Below are 17,563 nucleotides of genomic sequence, written 5' to 3'. Positions count from 1 at the left end.
TGACCAATCACAAGCGACAATTAAAAGTAAAGTAACCGAAATGGAACACTCAACTATCTACTCTTTTAGGAGTCACTGAATAGAAGACAGAGTCCGTTTTTCCTGTACTGTTCAGCTTTCTGCATTTTCTGATGGAATGAAAGCCTCGCCAATCGTCTTAACTGCAGATCGGTGGGACTTTCGTTCAGTTTGAGAAAGCAGTTTACACCTAAGTTGATACTAGATTGCCATTAGATGGACCAGGATATACATTAGAAACAATATGGCTTCACACAGTATTCACTCTTAGATGGTTCAATGGTTGAGAAATGTCTTAATTTACATAAGCCTAAAGAAGTTAATTTTATTTTATTTTATTCAATTTTCAGGCACAAAAATACATAGTTGGTAGGCCCATACGTCTAAATATATCGTAAATTTTTCAATGTATTTTTGTCAACTGTAATTGATGGTTAATAGGACCCAGTTCGAAATAAGCTGTTTCAACGTATGGGTCATACTGGTACTGTATTAACAAGCCAACAAAATGTATGTATTAACAAGCGGACAAATTGATGTATTAATAATGACTTAAATAATGTTATGTAAATTCATATTCACTCGAAATAGCGTTTTTCAATTCAACCTTCATCTTATCATCGATTCTGTTCGTTAAGAAATTTCTAAAATTATTAAAAGACATGCATCCAGGCAGAAGATAGCGAATGATGAAATCAGGTGGAAGAGGCATCAGAAGGCATTATGATTGTTTCACCGCTCGACATCTGCCTCTTTTTGCCTTCACATTGTGCGAGGAAAATAATAACATTTTTTAAGTTTCAGGATGAACGGTAAAGCGTCGTTCCTCTGCTAGAGACGCAGCAAATGGACGTACACGAAACGCAGACGAGTTGACCAATGAAAAGCCACAATAAATAATCCATCGCTTGTGGGTGGTCAAATCACTTACGTTGCATTACGTCCTAGTCGCTACCGTAGTGAATGCAAATAGATCCCGTGATAATGCTAAGTAAGGCGATATTATAATTGACGATATGATCTTCTTTAATGCATCTAAATTGTGGTAATTTCAAATTAAATGAATTAATTCTTGTGTTATTCTACTAGATAAAGAAGATCATTAAGGCTTCATAATGGCTGTTAATTAAGTAGGCTACGCGCGCGTATCAATGAATCTGTCTATAATACCGTTAAGAGTACTTAAAACTGTGTTAAGCCTTGTCTACACAATCAAACTTTATTTGACAAAAATGTGATGTGCCCATATATGGGCATGATTATGTCATATCACTACCATATTTGGGCATATCACTGCCATTTTTAATCACACTAGCTTGGTAGTGTAGACAGAGAGCTTAAAAGAATTGAGTGAGAAAGCGCATCCTAATGTTCCCCGTGTGCACAATATGTTCTCATGACGTAACTTAACTAGGTCGTCGAAAATTGAAAAGTCCTTATATGTTTCACTTTACTCTATTAACTATTACTACAGTAATTTACTTTCTCGATACAGTTCTATGGTTAAGTTGACTTACTGAGAACAAAGTTAAGTCAAACATAAGCCAGTAAGTAACGATGTGGTAAGTGTATACCGCTACGGATATGTCTGGTTCTCTGTACATACAAAGGAGGCTGATCAGTCAACCTCAAAGACTTAAAGAGACCAAAGCCGTCAAATCGTAACTTAAGAACCCTACTAAGCATCATCACCGAAAAAGTCGATACATGTTAGATTAGAATAATAATTAAACTTCTTGTCAGCAAAATAAGTTTGAATGAATTCATAACCGAGAAATTTTGATATGGGAAAGTCTACATATAAGTTCAAGCTTAAAACTTACAATGAATTAATAAATCCAAATAAAAACAGGTAAGTTAACATTTCAAAAAAAATAAAGCTTGGTTCCCACTAGCACGCAGCGCAAGGACGTAAGCGCAACGCAAGTAATTTGACCAATCACAATCGATTGATTGGAACTGTCGTTTGTCATTGTTCAATATACTCGAGTGCGTCTACGTTGCGTCGTCAGCTGTGCGCGCGTCCTCCTCCTGGGAACCAATCTTTATAATACTTCTATTATGCGAAAGGAGATAAAAGTATGTAGTTGCTTCAACCAGATTTTAATGTTTGTTTTATTGGTGTTTTAAAATATTATAGTTTGCTAATCGTGTGATAGAACTTATGATTGATTTTCTAGACAGTCCTTTTACACGCTTCAACAGGTTGCACGGGTGTGGAAGTGCTGAAAACAAAAGGAACATTTTCTGGTTCAATTGCTGGATTTTGGATAAAGTACTATTACAGCTGACACTACAGTAGGCGATACACGCAGCTGGGCCATCCCAAGCCAGACTATATCAAATTGGCCACGTTTGTTTAGAAAAATAGTGAGAGGTTTGCTATAGGTGCCAATTAATGTGTTGATTTATCGAGTATTTCAGTGTTTCACGAAGTTAAATCGATTTTAGGCCTACATAAATTGAAAATCGAGTTTGAATGCCAGTTACAGAGTTTTGGAATTCTAGCGGTTCTTGATTCCTCCTTCTACGTTCGTATATATCGTGAATGTTTATCTATGGTAATATTAATTCTACTGTTTCAACATTAACTATGAATTTGTAGCCCTACTTATTTCAAAAAGTAAATATATGTTTTTTATAGTAAATAAAAGGCAAACTGGGAAAACTGGCAATGAGTAACAATTTATTTCGCTCATACAGTAGATATGACATATTGTGATTTAAATTAAAAAAAATAATAGGCCTACATCAGAAATTAAGTATGCTTTTATTTTTTTTAAATAGCTGAAGAAAACACGAGTAGGCCAGATAATATAGGATAGGTAATTCCTATATTACTGTAGCGTATTATACTACGCGTACGCGCACTTATGAGTAGGTGTGTCCACGTCAATATAGACGTATAAAGTTCGTCCTTGGTCTTGTAAACCGTATTATCACCAACTAAAACGCGAGTTAAATTTTTCAAGCGCGCTTTTCATCAATGTATTGTGGGCCTATGGTTGTGAGAGCGCCTGACGCCATTATTGTTGCCTTTCATTCCGCCTGGGTGCATCGCCTGTTAGGCAGGTCGTCTGCTGGGAATGCTATTCATTGTTGTCTACGTTTGCATATGAAATTTGAAAATAAATGTATTAATTTGATCAACGATACAGGCATTCTGGTTGAGCGAGCGCCTGATTGGTTGCTGGGCAACGACGTGCGAGGTCCAAGGTTACATATTAAGGGCAGAAGGTAACTTGTCATGTTTTTCTCACAGATATCACGGCCGTGTGAACAAGGACTAAGCAAGCTAATAACATTTGTTTTACACTTCATAATAAAAATAATAAAGAGATTACGGTTGTGGGAATCGTTTAACACTATACAAACAAACTACGATCATTAAACAGTTAAATACTGTCATATCATTTTACCAAATTGATACAAAATAAGCATTTTCAGAAGACATACGCGTTTTGTTACATTTTAATAATACTCGCATCGTTTCAGTATAGAAAATCACCTTTTTTTGGCTAATTCCTTTTTTTTTCTTTTAGAAAAATGATTAAGATGATTCTGTAGCGTTGGTCCTGGGTTCGAATCCTGTCTAAAGCCAGTTTTCTATGAAGCAACATTATTCTCACGAATCGTCAGCGTTGACTAATGAATAATTTGGCACACTTGGCGTTTCATACGTAAAATACTTGAACCGAAGATTACAGACAAAAGCTGGACTGGAATACTAACAACATATATAACACAAATTCTTTGTTAATGCCTTGTCTATTAGGCTTTTAATTTTAGGCATGTACAGGTATTTTCATATTTTTAGTAAACATACAGAAATAATTGTCCAAGTGTAGATTATAATACCATTTCAAATTAATTTCTTTTAGAATAATTTGTTTTTTAAACTGTAAGTTCATATCTAGATTGTAAACAAGCTACTTCAATTCTTTGTAATTTTTCGATTTAAAGTCAGGTTTAGAATGCATACAGTTACTTTAGACATGTTTTAGGTTCAAACACAAATACTATCTTCACCTCATAAAAAAACAAACCTTTCAGAAATTTACAGACAAGAAATGACTTGAGTTAAAAATGTGTCAACGCTAATATTGCACTTAAAAAATAATAATAAACAAAAATAATAATAATAAAATGTAATTCAATTACTACACTCATCAAAATCAAAGTATTTCTTATTTAACACCTTTGCAATTAGATACAAACTTTAAAATTAAGTAAAGTACCTTAGCAATTAGCATATTCACTCATTTTAGAATAAAGCTGGTAATGAAAAATAAACTTCAAATACATTTGCTCTTCAAAAAATTGATTAAATTATTCTTGAAATTCATATAATATTGCATTAATATTTGAGGATTAGCTTATCTAGTATATAAATGATAGTAAAGTCAGGTTTGTGGTACATTCAATTTCATATAATATTGCATTAATATTTGAGGATTAGCTTATCTAGTATATAAATGATAGTAAAGTCAGGTTTGTGGTACATTCAATTTCATATAATATTGTATTAATATTTGAGGATTAGCTTATCTAGTATATAAATGATAGTAAAGTCAGGTTTGTGGTACATTCATATAATATTGTATTAATATTTGAGGATTAACTTATCTAGTATATAAATGATAGTAAAGTCAGGTTTGTGGTACATTCATATAATATTGTATTAATATTTGAGGATTAACTTATCTAGTATATAAATGATAGTAAAGTCAGGTTTGTGGTACATTCATATAATATTGTATTAATATTTGAGGATTAACTTATCTAGTATATAAATGATAGTAAAGTCAGGTTTGTGGTACAGGATATGTATCCAAGGAACAATGTATATACATAATATTATTATTATGTAAAACCTATAGTTAGTTGTACCATGGAGATTACTCCATGGTTGTACCAGGGAGTTGTAAAATAAGCAACTCCCTGGTTGTACCAAGGAAGAGTGTCGTTCTTCCCTGGTTCTACAGATTCAAAATTATTTTATTTGAAATGCATATCAATACTATACTACTTATAGAATTCAGATTTTTACTTCAGCTTCACCTATTTTATGAAATATAAATTTAAATTCTAATTTGCAACAAAAATCTATTTACTGTTGTCTCAGATATAATTTTAAACAAAATCAGGTTTTTTTTCTTCAAAATAATGATGTAAATTCATTAAATATAACAGAACATACAGAGAGTTAATTTTTCAAAGCAATCAACACATTATAAATTAGAAATTTAAATATTAAAGTGTGTGTAAAGTTGAGCCAATAAGTCAATAATACCATAAAATAAAATTGTATTTAAAATTCCATATTTATACATTTTTTTAGTATACAAAGATACCTACAAATAAAGCTATCCATGAGCATAGACTCTTTGCAGACTCTGTTTCAAATCCAGACCACTTAGTTAGGTTAGTCTTCGTTGCCAAGGTATTGACGAATGAACCGCATCAATTCACTTTCCAGCCAATTGGCACGATTTCTTGAAAAAAAAAAACATAACAAGTTAATATAAACTGATAGATGGAAAGAAGTAATTTGTTGAAAACAGAAGAATTCTAAATCAGTAAGTTGTTTTTATAAAAATAATAATTGAAAGACCAAAAAGCAGGAATAAATTCATGTTTATCTATCATGAGCACTTTTAGTGGATATGTGGGCTATATAAATTGTTATATTATTATATTATTATTATCGATAGAGGGCTAAGTTGTCCCTCCCTGAGTTCTCCAATAAGTACCTTGTACCTAGCAGTTGTAGTCTCTTAAGTCCTCTAGAAAGAGTTTCTCAGGGTCGACAAGAGTGCATTAACTAAATCCTCAATGTTATTATCCTTGGGCTACTAGTTCACATTTACTAAAGTATGTTCATAAGTAGTCCCACCCAGGAAGTATGTTCATAAGTAGTCCCACCCAGGAAGTATGTTCATAAGTAGTCCCACCCAGGGCCCTATGCACATAAAACAGTTAGATCCTCTTTTACTTACCGAAGTAATTTTGAATCATTCATTAGTTTTTCTAGCTTATTTTTTTCAGCATCAAGAACAACAATTTCTTTATTTAATGCTTCTTTTGCGGTATCTACTTCCTGGCACAATCTGGCAAATGTTGTCGACAACTCCCTAGCAACACAATTGTGAAATAAAAGGATTAAAAATGAACTGAAATTTAACTGGGTAATTAAAAAGCTCAATGTCCCAATAATAATAATTTAACTAAAGGCAACATAGGCAGCTCAAAACAAAGATACCGGATGAACAAAATGTGATGTGCCCATATATGGATATGATGATGTCATATCACTACCATATTTAAACATATCACTACCATATTTGGGTACATCACACTTTCTTTTCACATAAAGTTTGATAGTGTAGATAGAGCTTTAGTAGCATCTATGTTTGGATGCATTTTAACAAATTTTAGTGCCCTCTATGGTTTAGCCATGGCTTTATAAAGTCTCCCGACTGTTTTGTATAAAGGTTGTATTTGGAAAAATGTATATGAGATTACTATTGTGTCCTTACTGTTGAATTTGATGACTACAGTTTGCACTAGTGAAGTTGACTACCAGCTGAAGCTTCTCTGCTGAGTAATCCACAAACTGTCTCTTAAATGTACGTTCTTTGGCTTTATTTGTCCATGTCAGCCTTTCATACATATAGATGCCTCCATACATCCCTCCAGCTACTGCTAAGATACGCCAGCCAACTGATTTCCAAATCTGACAAGGAAAGAGACTTAATACTTAATTAGTGTATTAAGCTCAACAGAGATAAAGACATTCTAGAAAGGTCTATTACACAGTAAATAATATAGTAAGCGACAGACAGCTTGAACCCAATGCTAAAAAGGGCAATTCCTAAAGATCTATTTAATTTACTATTCATAATTTAAATCAATTGGACAATCCAGAAATCCAGATAGTGTGAATATATGGAGAATTTGTATTCTGATTCAATATTCTTTAAAAGTTTGCAGAGAATAAACACAAGGTAAGTACTAGTACACACAGCCACTGTCACTCACACATACTGGGAACTGTGGGAGAACTGTAGTTTACTACTAACAGACTTCCAAGTATAAAGAATAAAGAAATAAAAGAAATAAATAAAATATGTCAGTTTTGTGGTACACCATGTGTTTCTAAAAGGAAATAAAGTATTGAGAATGTCTCAATGTTTTGGTTGTTATGCTACAATCATCTTTTGGGATTGATTCAATTATCAAAAGTTTGACTTCAAAATCTCCGACAGAAAGAGGGCATTAGATAAATTAGTGTAAGAAATTGAAAGAGACGACTTACAATTCCTCCTATAAATATCAAACCAACAGAAGTACGTGAATAAAGTGAAGCTAATCCAGAAACCATAGCAACGGCAACATCCTCGTCAGGTGAGCTCTGATTGGTACCAGTAGCTGGTCCAGGGGGTGGCAAGTGTCTTGGCATCTGGAAACAGAAGTCAAAATAATATTACGATGACTCAATAATTAATAAGCATAATACTTTGTGTTTATTATTTGCTTATTGTCATAAAAATACAGAAGGTATTTATTTATTTATTTATTTATTTTTTTTATTTATTTATTTATTTATTTATTTATTTATTTATTTATTATTTTTTTTTTATTTATTTATTTTTTTTGGTCTCTTGCGTTGTGTATGTACCGTCTGTTTCCCTGTTTGTCTCTGTCTATTATATATTATTATTATTTTATTATAACACCTTTTTTCCTGGTGGAACCAGTCTTAAAGCTCTCTGAGCTTATTTGAGTTTCTCCAGACACAAGGCATTACTATTAATTTGATTCATATTTTGTCAACATATTTTGAATTTTGCTTTGTGTAAATAAATGAATGAATGAATGAATGAATGAATGAAAGTAATCCAAAGGCTAATACCACTATATTTTCATAAAATTAGTTTAAAACATTCATAAAAAGGGATAATAAATAAAAGGGAAAAACAATTAATTCAGTCATTATTATATACATACAACCATTCATAAAAGTATCTTATTGTGTTATGATAAACAATGTTATTATATTATTATTATGATGTGTACTTACCATGGATGTAAAGCCCGTTAAGGCTACTCTAGTACCCTTAGGACCTAGGAACTTATTCATCATAGCAGTTAGGCCCAAGGAGAATTGGAATTGTATATTCTCTTTGAAGTCTGCACAGAGATGGCGGCAGTCGAGTCGGTAACTCAAATCAAAATCACGACGGAATATGAGACTGCTCATCTGACTTTGACGTTCTTCCGGAAGAAGAGCGGACATGTGTTCTAAAAAGAAAAAATGTGTGAAAAACAAAAAATAATAAAAAATAATACTAAAAATAACCCACCAAGTATCTTTAATTTGCCTTGTATTTTCAGGCTCTGTACATTATTTTCTGCTACTCTCTTGTTGTCCGTACTAAGTATTACTTTATCAGTTATAATTACTGTATTCATGAAAGTGAAGTGTGGTCAGGAAATGGTTATGAGTGAAAGCAGTACCTGTCATCTGTGTTTGAGTTTGTTCAAGTGATTGTAAGACTGTCGATGAACACCGAGCATCAAGATTTCTTCCCAAGCCTTCTTCTAGAAACTTCTGCAACTCCTGTAAAACAATTTGACGTGTTCATTTTATATATTGCATTTATTATTATATAGGATATAATTTGGTTTTGCGTATTGTTATGATTAGATGTTATTGTACTCTGCAGACTATTAGTATTAATAATAACATTAGACAATCATAAGTGATCTGGTATTTATTGTCTATCTCCTGGTTCTTTTTCTGCAGTCTCTCCTGAGTGAGAGTCAAAGTGAGAGTGTTTAACAATTATTATACTAGACTATTATTAGTAACAAGCCACTGTCTGTGTCCCAACTATACACTGGTAAACACCATCCAGGGCAGTCAGCCAGACAAGAATATGTCAAAACAAGTCATCCAGGGGTGTTGTTCAGACATGTATGTAGTATTATATTATGTGTTTTCAATAACATGACAGTATACGTTATTTGTGGAAATTAAAGGTATTGAGTATAAAAGATACATAGAAATATGATATAAAAAGGAAATAAAATACTGTACATATAAATACTGTACATATAAATACTGTACATATAAATACTGTACATATAAATACTGTACATATAAATACTGTACATATAAATACTGTACATATAAATACTGTACATATAAATACTGTACATATAAATACTGTACATATAAATACTGTACATATAAATACTGTACATATAAATACTGTACATATAAATACTGTACATATAAATACTGCACATATCAATACTGCACATATCAATACTGCACATATCAATACTGCACATATCAATACTGCACATATCAATACTGCACATATAAATACTGCACATATAAATACTGCACATATAAATACTGCACATATAAATACTGTACATATAAATACTGTACATATAAATACTGTACATATAAATACTGTACATATAAATACTGTACATATAAATACTGTACATATAAATACTGTACATATAAATACTGTACATATAAATACTGTACATATAAATACTGTACATATAAATACTGTACATATAAATACTGTACATATAAATACTGTACATATCAATACTGTACATATAAATACTGTACATATAAATACTGTACATATAAATACTGTACATATAAATACTGTACATATAAATACTGTACATATAAATACTGTACATATAAATACTGTACATATAAATACTGTACATATCAATACTGTACATATCAATACTGTACATATCAATACTGTACATATCAATACTGTACATATCAATACTGTACATATAAATACTGTACATATAAATACTGTACATATAAATACTGTACATATAAATACTGTACATATAAATACTGTACATATAAATACTGTACATATAAATACTGTACATATAAATACTGTACATATAAATACTGTACATATAAATACTGTACATATAAATACTGTACATATAAATACTGTACATATAAATACTGTACATATAAATACTGTACATATAAATACTGTACATATAAATACTGTACATATAAATACTGTACATATAAATACTGTACATATAAATACTGTACATATAAATACTGTACATATAAATACTGTACATATAAATACTGTACATATAAATACTGTACATATCAATACTGTACATATCAATACTGTACATATAAATACTGTACATATAAATACTGTACATATAAATACTGTACATATAAATACTGTACATATAAATACTGTACATATAAATACTGTACATATAAATACTGTACATATAAATACTGTACATATAAATACTGTACATATAAATACTGTACATATAAATACTGTACATATAAATACTGTACATATAAATACTGTACATATAAATACTGTACATATAAATACTGTACATATAAATACTGTACATATAAATACTGTACATATAAATACTGTACATATAAATACTGTACATATAAATACTGTACATATAAATACTGCACATATAAACAAATACTACAAGAATATGATGTAAATAATATTGATGTTACATACCTCTTTGTAAACCTTGATAACAAGTGGATCTGGGTGAAATGGTCGATCAAATTGATCAACTAGAATGTGTAGACGCCGAATTTCCTCAGTCATAGCACTTGATATCTGTTAAATATAACAATTATTATCTTACAGTATGTACTTTTTATGGGGATTACTAAAAGATGAGAACTGCAGTTATGCAAAAGCCTACAGTAGTATAGTATAGTATGTTAAGATGCATTGTCCCTTAAAAACATAGATTAATTAAATCATTCTGTTATTGAGAACAGCAGTTATGCAAAAGTTACAGAGCCTATTGTAGTAGTATAGTTTGTTAAGGATGAATTAAATCAGACTTTGAATAGGTTATTCCATATTTTTAATAAAGGTATTCACTTACATAGAAAAAACAAAAGTAATAAAAAGACTTTAAAAAAAAACTGATCTCACCTTATATTCTGCTTGTTCAGAGATATCTTTAATCTTATCCTTACATTCTGTCGTTAGAATGGTGAGTTGTTTGGTGATGTGGTCAAGCAAATCACCTTTCTCTTTTCTTTTCTCAATACATGATGCTCTAAAATGTAAATACCAACATTATGTAAATGAAAGAGCTTCGCTTCGTTCATCCAGCAGACTTCTTCTAAAACCTGGACCCCGTTCCAGAACTCGGTTTTACGGTGATCGTGCTTTCGCTGTCGCAGCCCCAAAACTCTGGAACACTCTACCCCTCGAAATACGCTCATCAAAATCTGTTATCACATTTAAAACTAAACTAAAAACTCATCTCTTCAGAGAAGCATAATCACACGCTACTACTTGCACAGATCTTGGAAAACACAGCGCTTTGAAACCTTTGTCTCTTGCGCTTTATAAATGTTATTATTTATTTTATTTATTTATTATCAATCAATCAAACGAGCAGCCTGGTCCCGACGTCATCAATCTACAACCATTGAGAGGCGTACAGCGTCAACATCAACAACCGATAACGTCATGACCACGCTGCTCAGAAACAGTACTTGCAATGCATATTGCTGTACTAACAAACACAGGATCAATTTAACGGCCAAAACTTGAACTACCATTAAACTGTACCCTTTTCTTGCAGTTGTGGCATAAACAGCAACCATAAGTGAATTCATATATTAAACTAAACTTTCAATGTATATTGCTGTACTAACAGTTTCAACTATGATTAAAGTGTACCTCTTTCTTGCAGCTCTTTCATAAACAGATTCCATCAGAGCCTGTATCTCTTGTGTTATCTGCTGACCTTGTCTGCCATGCTGCTCAAACTTAGTGATTACTGCAGACTTAGATATGCATTCCTTTTTAAAAAACAGTACAAGATGTTAAATTTTTGTAATGTAGAGCAGAAAATACATGTGTATGTACAGTAATGCCTCAGACTTCTCGTATGCTTCTCCAATTGATTTAATGATTGGGCAAATAGCTCGAGAGGAAACCATTGGCGAATGGCCTAGCACAGAAGTGGGAACCTCTTGAAACAATATAATAAATATCAAACAAGTATACCCATTGTGTCTTATCTCAATCTAACGGACAACATTTACCGTAGATTATTATGTATTCACTAAAACTGTTTTCTCTGACTCAATAAAGAAAATTACCTCAAATTTTCGTTCAAAATTTTCAAATTCAAACAGTCTAGCTTGAAAACCTTCTGCTAACGCACCACCTTGAAAAAACACAAAATGATAATAAATTGCAGGAGGAAAGGTTGTATTTTTTGTGTCAAGAAGTAACACAGTCTGTGTTGGTGTGTTATCAATCTAAATCCCTTAAAGGCCAGGTGCGGGTACAACATTTCTATTGGTCATACATTTCAATAATTATCGATCAATAGTTTCCCCTAAGTTTCATAATTTTTGGGATTTTATTTGTGTTACACGAGCTTGTTGAAAATTAGCACTTTCTTATCAGTGGGGGGACAGTTCAAATTACACACTAAAATCTCTATTCTTTTGTACACAAATTTTTTTATTAGAGAGGCATTTTAAAAAGCTATGAAAAATAAACGGTGTGGTAAAAAATGTTATCAGATGACTAAATATAGGTAATATAACTTGAATTTTACATTTCTGGTATTTTTATTCAACTTCAGATTTTTATTTTCATGCTATAGCAAAAATTATCCACCGTATATCTACCATCTTTTTTCACCTTCTAGGGAGTCACCAGACATGTTATTACATTATGTTAACTACCTAACTACTGAAAAAAAGTCTTCCTGGTTTTTTTTGGCAGAATTTTGCCAAATTTTGTATTTGACCATATTAGGGGGAATTTATGTTTTTTCGTCTTGATTTCTGTTACAAATATTTGATTTATGTACAATTAACCAGATATTATATTTAAAAATCATGCCTGTACCTGAGCTTTAATATACATATACAATACATTTATTCTAATGAAACTAAAGCACTTGGCTTAAAAGCATACAAATGCATTAAAAAGGTCACTCTCTGAAAACTTAGGCTAGACCATATTAGAAAAGGCACACAATATGCACTAATATTGTCAAAAAATAATTACATTTAAAAATTAAAGCTTATCACATTAAATTATTGTACAAAAAAAACAATCCACTCTAACATATTGAAATTGGGAAATATTGGGAATTTAAAAAAGACATTTAAATTGAGAAAAATTTCTATTGAATTAAAATAATACATTAAGTTACAAAAAAAGGCACACATTGTAATTTAAAATTTCATTCTTTAAATTAAAATGCAAACTTTAATTTATAAATTATATTAAATTAAAATATTGCAAAAGTAAAACAGAACAGCCAGCAAGCTAGCATGCAAATACCTGACTCTGGCATACCCTGTTGCTTTTGTATCCTGGCCTGCAACACTTCTTTTGCCGACACAAAGAAGATCCGATCTTCTGCTTGCTGAGCTGTTACTACTTTCAATTCATTTACAAGAAAGTCAACAGCACGTTCAAGATGTTGTTGTTTCACCTAAAAAAGTTATTTGATTTTTTATTTAATTTGTATTCAAAATTAACAAAACAGAGATAATGGAGGCAAATTCTTTCAATCATTGTGTGTTTCAAGAACATATGACTGAAAATAAGTGGGGTCAGAGACACATCACTAATTGCTAATGTTTTATGAGTTGTTAATCCACATAGCGCCATAAGAGAGAAAGATAACGATGCTATAGACATTTTTATGTATTATTATTATACAACAATAAGTGAACTATTTATGTTTACTCACAGCATCCATAAACTCTGGTTCTGATGCTGCCGCATCCCAACGATTATTCAAAATAAATATGTTTGGTTTTGATAACTTTTCACTGACTTTGTGGAAAAATCCTTTCTCCTGTAAAGCAAAAGGTGTCTTTAATAAATCTGTGTAATATTTATGATAAAAAACTATAAAACATGGCAACTTCCCTTTGTAAACATTTCCAAATAGAAAGGTTTGAGGTCCATAGGTTTCTGTGTTGCTAGTCTAATGATAATTGTGGAAGTGAGTGACATTTTCTTTAAAATATCAAACGGTAATAGGGAAAGGAAATTGAAGACATCTCTTTTGGAAATTCTTCCTCTCAATAATGCAAAAGCACATATTTAATGCACTTTGCATAATGTTGCATGAGATAATTTCCCTAATGATCGTTATGAACTAGAAAGATAAATGGAATGCTTACTCACCGTCCTCATAAGAGTAGATTCTGCATTAGAAACCAAGACGAACACATCAGCATCCATGCAGTACTTATCAATCCATTCATCAAGGCCTGTAGTTACATCAACACCAGGGCTGTCATGTGAGAGTATAAAGCATTTATACATTCATTTCTGCCTGCAGACATTTCATATGAACTCAAGACATATAATAAGTTCTCAAATCTCCAATACAGCAATAATGCTCTTCCACTTCCTCCCAGGTTACAGTAATTTTAGGAATTCTATCTCCCATATATTTAAAGAACCTAATACTGGTATTAAAAGCTCTTGTATTTGTAAATTCCAAGCAACCAACTTTGAATTCGCTTAAAATTAAAGATTAGCAATAAAAATGTTTGCAGTGTTACCTATCCATGAGTACAACATCATTCTGTAACAGATGGCATCTTGTTTTTGGCCAAAACACTCGAACCATAGAACTCTGGTCATTCAGGTTTTCACTTGAAAGAGCATGGGCAATCTGATTCACAGACTAAAAATGGTAAAAATCAATTAAAAATAATCTTTGGCTAGCTTCAATTTATTCTTAAAATAGACAATTTCATCTTTTACATGTGATCTAGGTGTGCTGTTTGTACCTTGGTGTGTATTTACCAAATTATGTAGGCCCTAAATAGCACACACCAGGGCCATCTTTGAAGTGTGTTAGGTGAGTGGGCGGCTTTAACTTACCTAATGTATTACAGATAATTCTAATAAACCAAACCAAACCACAGATATGTGTCTTCACCCTTACCTGGATGCTTTTCTTTTCTTCAGAATCAGGTGTGATAATGTATGCCTCATCCAGATTACTAGCCTCAACACTCAGGAAACAGTCCGTTGTATGTCCGATACCTGTGGGCAGGACCTTGTCACGCATCATTGCATTCACAACAGTGCTTTTGCCATTACTTGTTCTAATATAAACAATAATTAGTAATTATTAATCTACATAAAATACACCTTTAATGTAAGCACTAATTTATATGTCCATGATGCAACTTAACATAAGTAAATCAAACTTGTTTGATGTTGTAAATGTACGAGTTACACTTTGGAATTACTATGGAATATGCAAAACAGACCACATGCATTTTATTATATTACCTGCCAAAGAATGCCACCTTCATGTTATCCCTGGCAAGAATTTCCGCAATACAATCCACCTGATCAGAGAAGCCATCAATCTTCTCTTTTTCTTCTGTAGTGATGATGTCAGCATCACCAGTTGCATCTAAAACAAAATACATTTTGAATCATTTTTTAAACATTATTGTATATTGATAATGAACAAACTTCATTGATTCAATTTAGATTTCAAAGAGTTCAGGAAAAGTTATTGTATTATTAGTGTTTTACTGTTAGTACAATTGATTTACCAGATTTCATAAACTTCCTGCTGTCTTCAATATGCGTGTAAAGTCCATGAAAGATTCCATTTATTTTCTTCTTAGCATCAACGAAGACTCGGAGCGGAGACGAGGCACGTTCAAAATCTTTCACAACTTGTAATGAACTTGGCTGGGCCATTGAATTAGTACGAGTAAACCTTCCTGACATTGCTCTTTAACAAACAATCAACAATATATAATGTTAATGAAGCAGGAGCCCACCTTAATTTACTACATAATAGACAGTGAGTAATAAACATATAAATCATCAAATAAATGTAAATAAATAAGTTCATTCTATTCTAGACTATTGCATGCAGTAATAATAATAATAATAATAACAACTTTATTTAAAAACGGATGCAAACACTTGAATCACCATATTGGTGTTTTTCAGAAGGCCGTTACTTACTACAAAACTATTTATACTATTACACAAGTTATCATTTACACTACAGTACAAAAACAAAAAAAAGATTTCATGAAAAATATAGAGTTTCACTTTCAAGTATATTTTATCTTTGGTCATTTATAATTTTTTTAAATATATGTATATTAGGAGCTGTAATTGCATTTGAGTTTATAGCATTTAAACTATTCCATAGCTTTGCGCCAGAATACGAGACATTTTTCTTTTTATACTCAGTGTTTGCCTTATAAATGTAAACTTCGAATATCTTTTGATCTAGTATTACCTGATTGTATATGTTTGTTTGCGTTTATAGAATCTGTTTCTTAAGTAGGATGGTGTCAAGTTATTCATTATTTTATACATTGTGACTGCTTCGTTGTAATATTGCAGTGTTACAGCACATTGCCAGTTACAGTATATTTATTAAATATTGTGTGTGATGCCTAGGTCTCTACACTCTATAGCCTATGCTAGGCCTGAACTGCATGCATGCAGGGTCGCTATTGGTCCCGATCGTCTTAGCGTTGGGCCCGATAGTCTTTTGTGTTATATAAAATAATGTGCCACATTTCATCATTTTCATTCCTTCCTAGTGCTAGTGTCGTGCTTTTCTTGCATAATTCAGATTTTAATTAAAAAGGTTAATTAGATTTTTTCTGATTTTATTATAATTTTTCCCTAATTAAGTCATAAGACTAGGCCTACTGGTTTTAAGAATTTCTTACCAATATTCTCGATTTATGAATAAACGTGATTGATTTTGATTGTTATTATTGTGTTGTTTGTATTCGCGTAATTAAAAAAAATTTCCAAGAATGTTTTGGGCCCGATCGTCTTGTTTGTTGGGCCCAATCGTCTTTCACCCTTAATGTGCCTGATCGTCTCACGATTTGGGCCCGATCGTCTTGAAGTGGGCCCGATTGTCCGTGGTTCCGATCGTCTGATAACCGCCCGCTACACTACATCATCTTGTACTATTCTCATTCTGCCTCTCTCCAGTCTAGACTATAACCGCCCGCTACACTACATCATCTTGTACTATTCTCATTCTGCCTCTCTAATCTAGGCCTAGACTACTAGTACTAGTACTACTACTCTCTCTAGGCCTAGCTAGCTAGGCTAGTACTCTAGTAGGGCCTAGGCCTATAGCTTATATTCGTATTTTAGCAGGCTAGCTGGCATGTAAAACTACAGTATTCGCCCAGTATTCATATGTATATTTGTTTATATGTTTTAGTCGAAAAACTATTTCACAAACAGAATTTAAATACCTTGTAAACACGTGTTTTACTTTCCTTTTGCACTCCCTCTAGGCCCTACGGAAATTTTAGATTTTTGCACACTTTGTCTACTGAGCGCCACCTATAGTCTAGGCCGTGTCCTAACCCACTTAACTTGCTGAAAACAAATTTAGCTATGTAAAATAACATTCCATAAATTAGGTAAGTAGATAAACTAGTTTTAAA

The 17,563-nt window shown here is 31.9% G+C and overlaps 1 protein-coding gene across 2 annotated transcripts; it reads right to left on the bottom strand.

Annotated features, from left to right (window-relative positions):
- Nucleotides 1-3,783: 3,783 nt before the first annotated feature.
- LOC140044417 (mitofusin-2-like) lies at nt 3,784-17,441 on the bottom strand. Of its 2 annotated transcripts, none has more exons than XM_072088912.1 (18): nt 17,369-17,441; nt 15,674-15,858; nt 15,402-15,528; nt 15,049-15,211; nt 14,660-14,784; nt 14,277-14,385; nt 13,834-13,941; nt 13,419-13,572; nt 12,215-12,282; nt 11,790-11,911; nt 11,031-11,157; nt 10,599-10,703; nt 8,539-8,641; nt 8,102-8,322; nt 7,337-7,480; nt 6,558-6,754; nt 6,018-6,152; nt 3,784-5,513 (listed from the first exon to the last, which is right to left on the bottom strand). In XM_072088912.1, exons 2-18 carry the CDS (start codon nt 15,852-15,854, stop codon nt 5,444-5,446), a joined length of 2,259 nt encoding a protein of 752 aa, XP_071945013.1. In that variant the 5' UTR covers nt 15,855-15,858; nt 17,369-17,441; the 3' UTR covers nt 3,784-5,443. The 2 variants fall into 2 exon arrangements, with proteins under 2 accessions (XP_071945013.1, XP_071945014.1); XM_072088913.1 differs by having other exon boundaries at nt 13,434-13,572.
- Nucleotides 17,442-17,563: the final 122 nt, after the last annotated feature.

This window comes from Antedon mediterranea, chromosome 3 (assembly GCF_964355755.1).
Source record: "Antedon mediterranea chromosome 3, ecAntMedi1.1, whole genome shotgun sequence".
In the NCBI taxonomy this organism is placed as follows: domain Eukaryota; kingdom Metazoa; phylum Echinodermata; class Crinoidea; order Comatulida; family Antedonidae; genus Antedon; species Antedon mediterranea.
This window is presented reverse-complemented; position numbering and strand designations above follow the sequence as displayed.

What these genes read in the sequence shown, in the direction of transcription:
- LOC140044417 (XM_072088912.1), bottom strand. Translation starts at nt 15,854, where the DNA reads ATGTCAGGAAGGTTTACTCGTACTAATTCAATGGCCCAGCCAAGTTCA. An exon ending in GATGTTGTACTCATGGATAG is followed by an intron (nt 14,386 to 14,659) that starts GTAACACTGCAA and finishes CTCACATGACAG; the next exon opens with CCCTGGTGTTGATGTAACTA. An exon ending in AATCTACTCTTATGAGGACG is followed by an intron (nt 13,942 to 14,276) that starts GTGAGTAAGCAT and finishes TTTGCTTTACAG; the next exon opens with GAGAAAGGATTTTTCCACAA.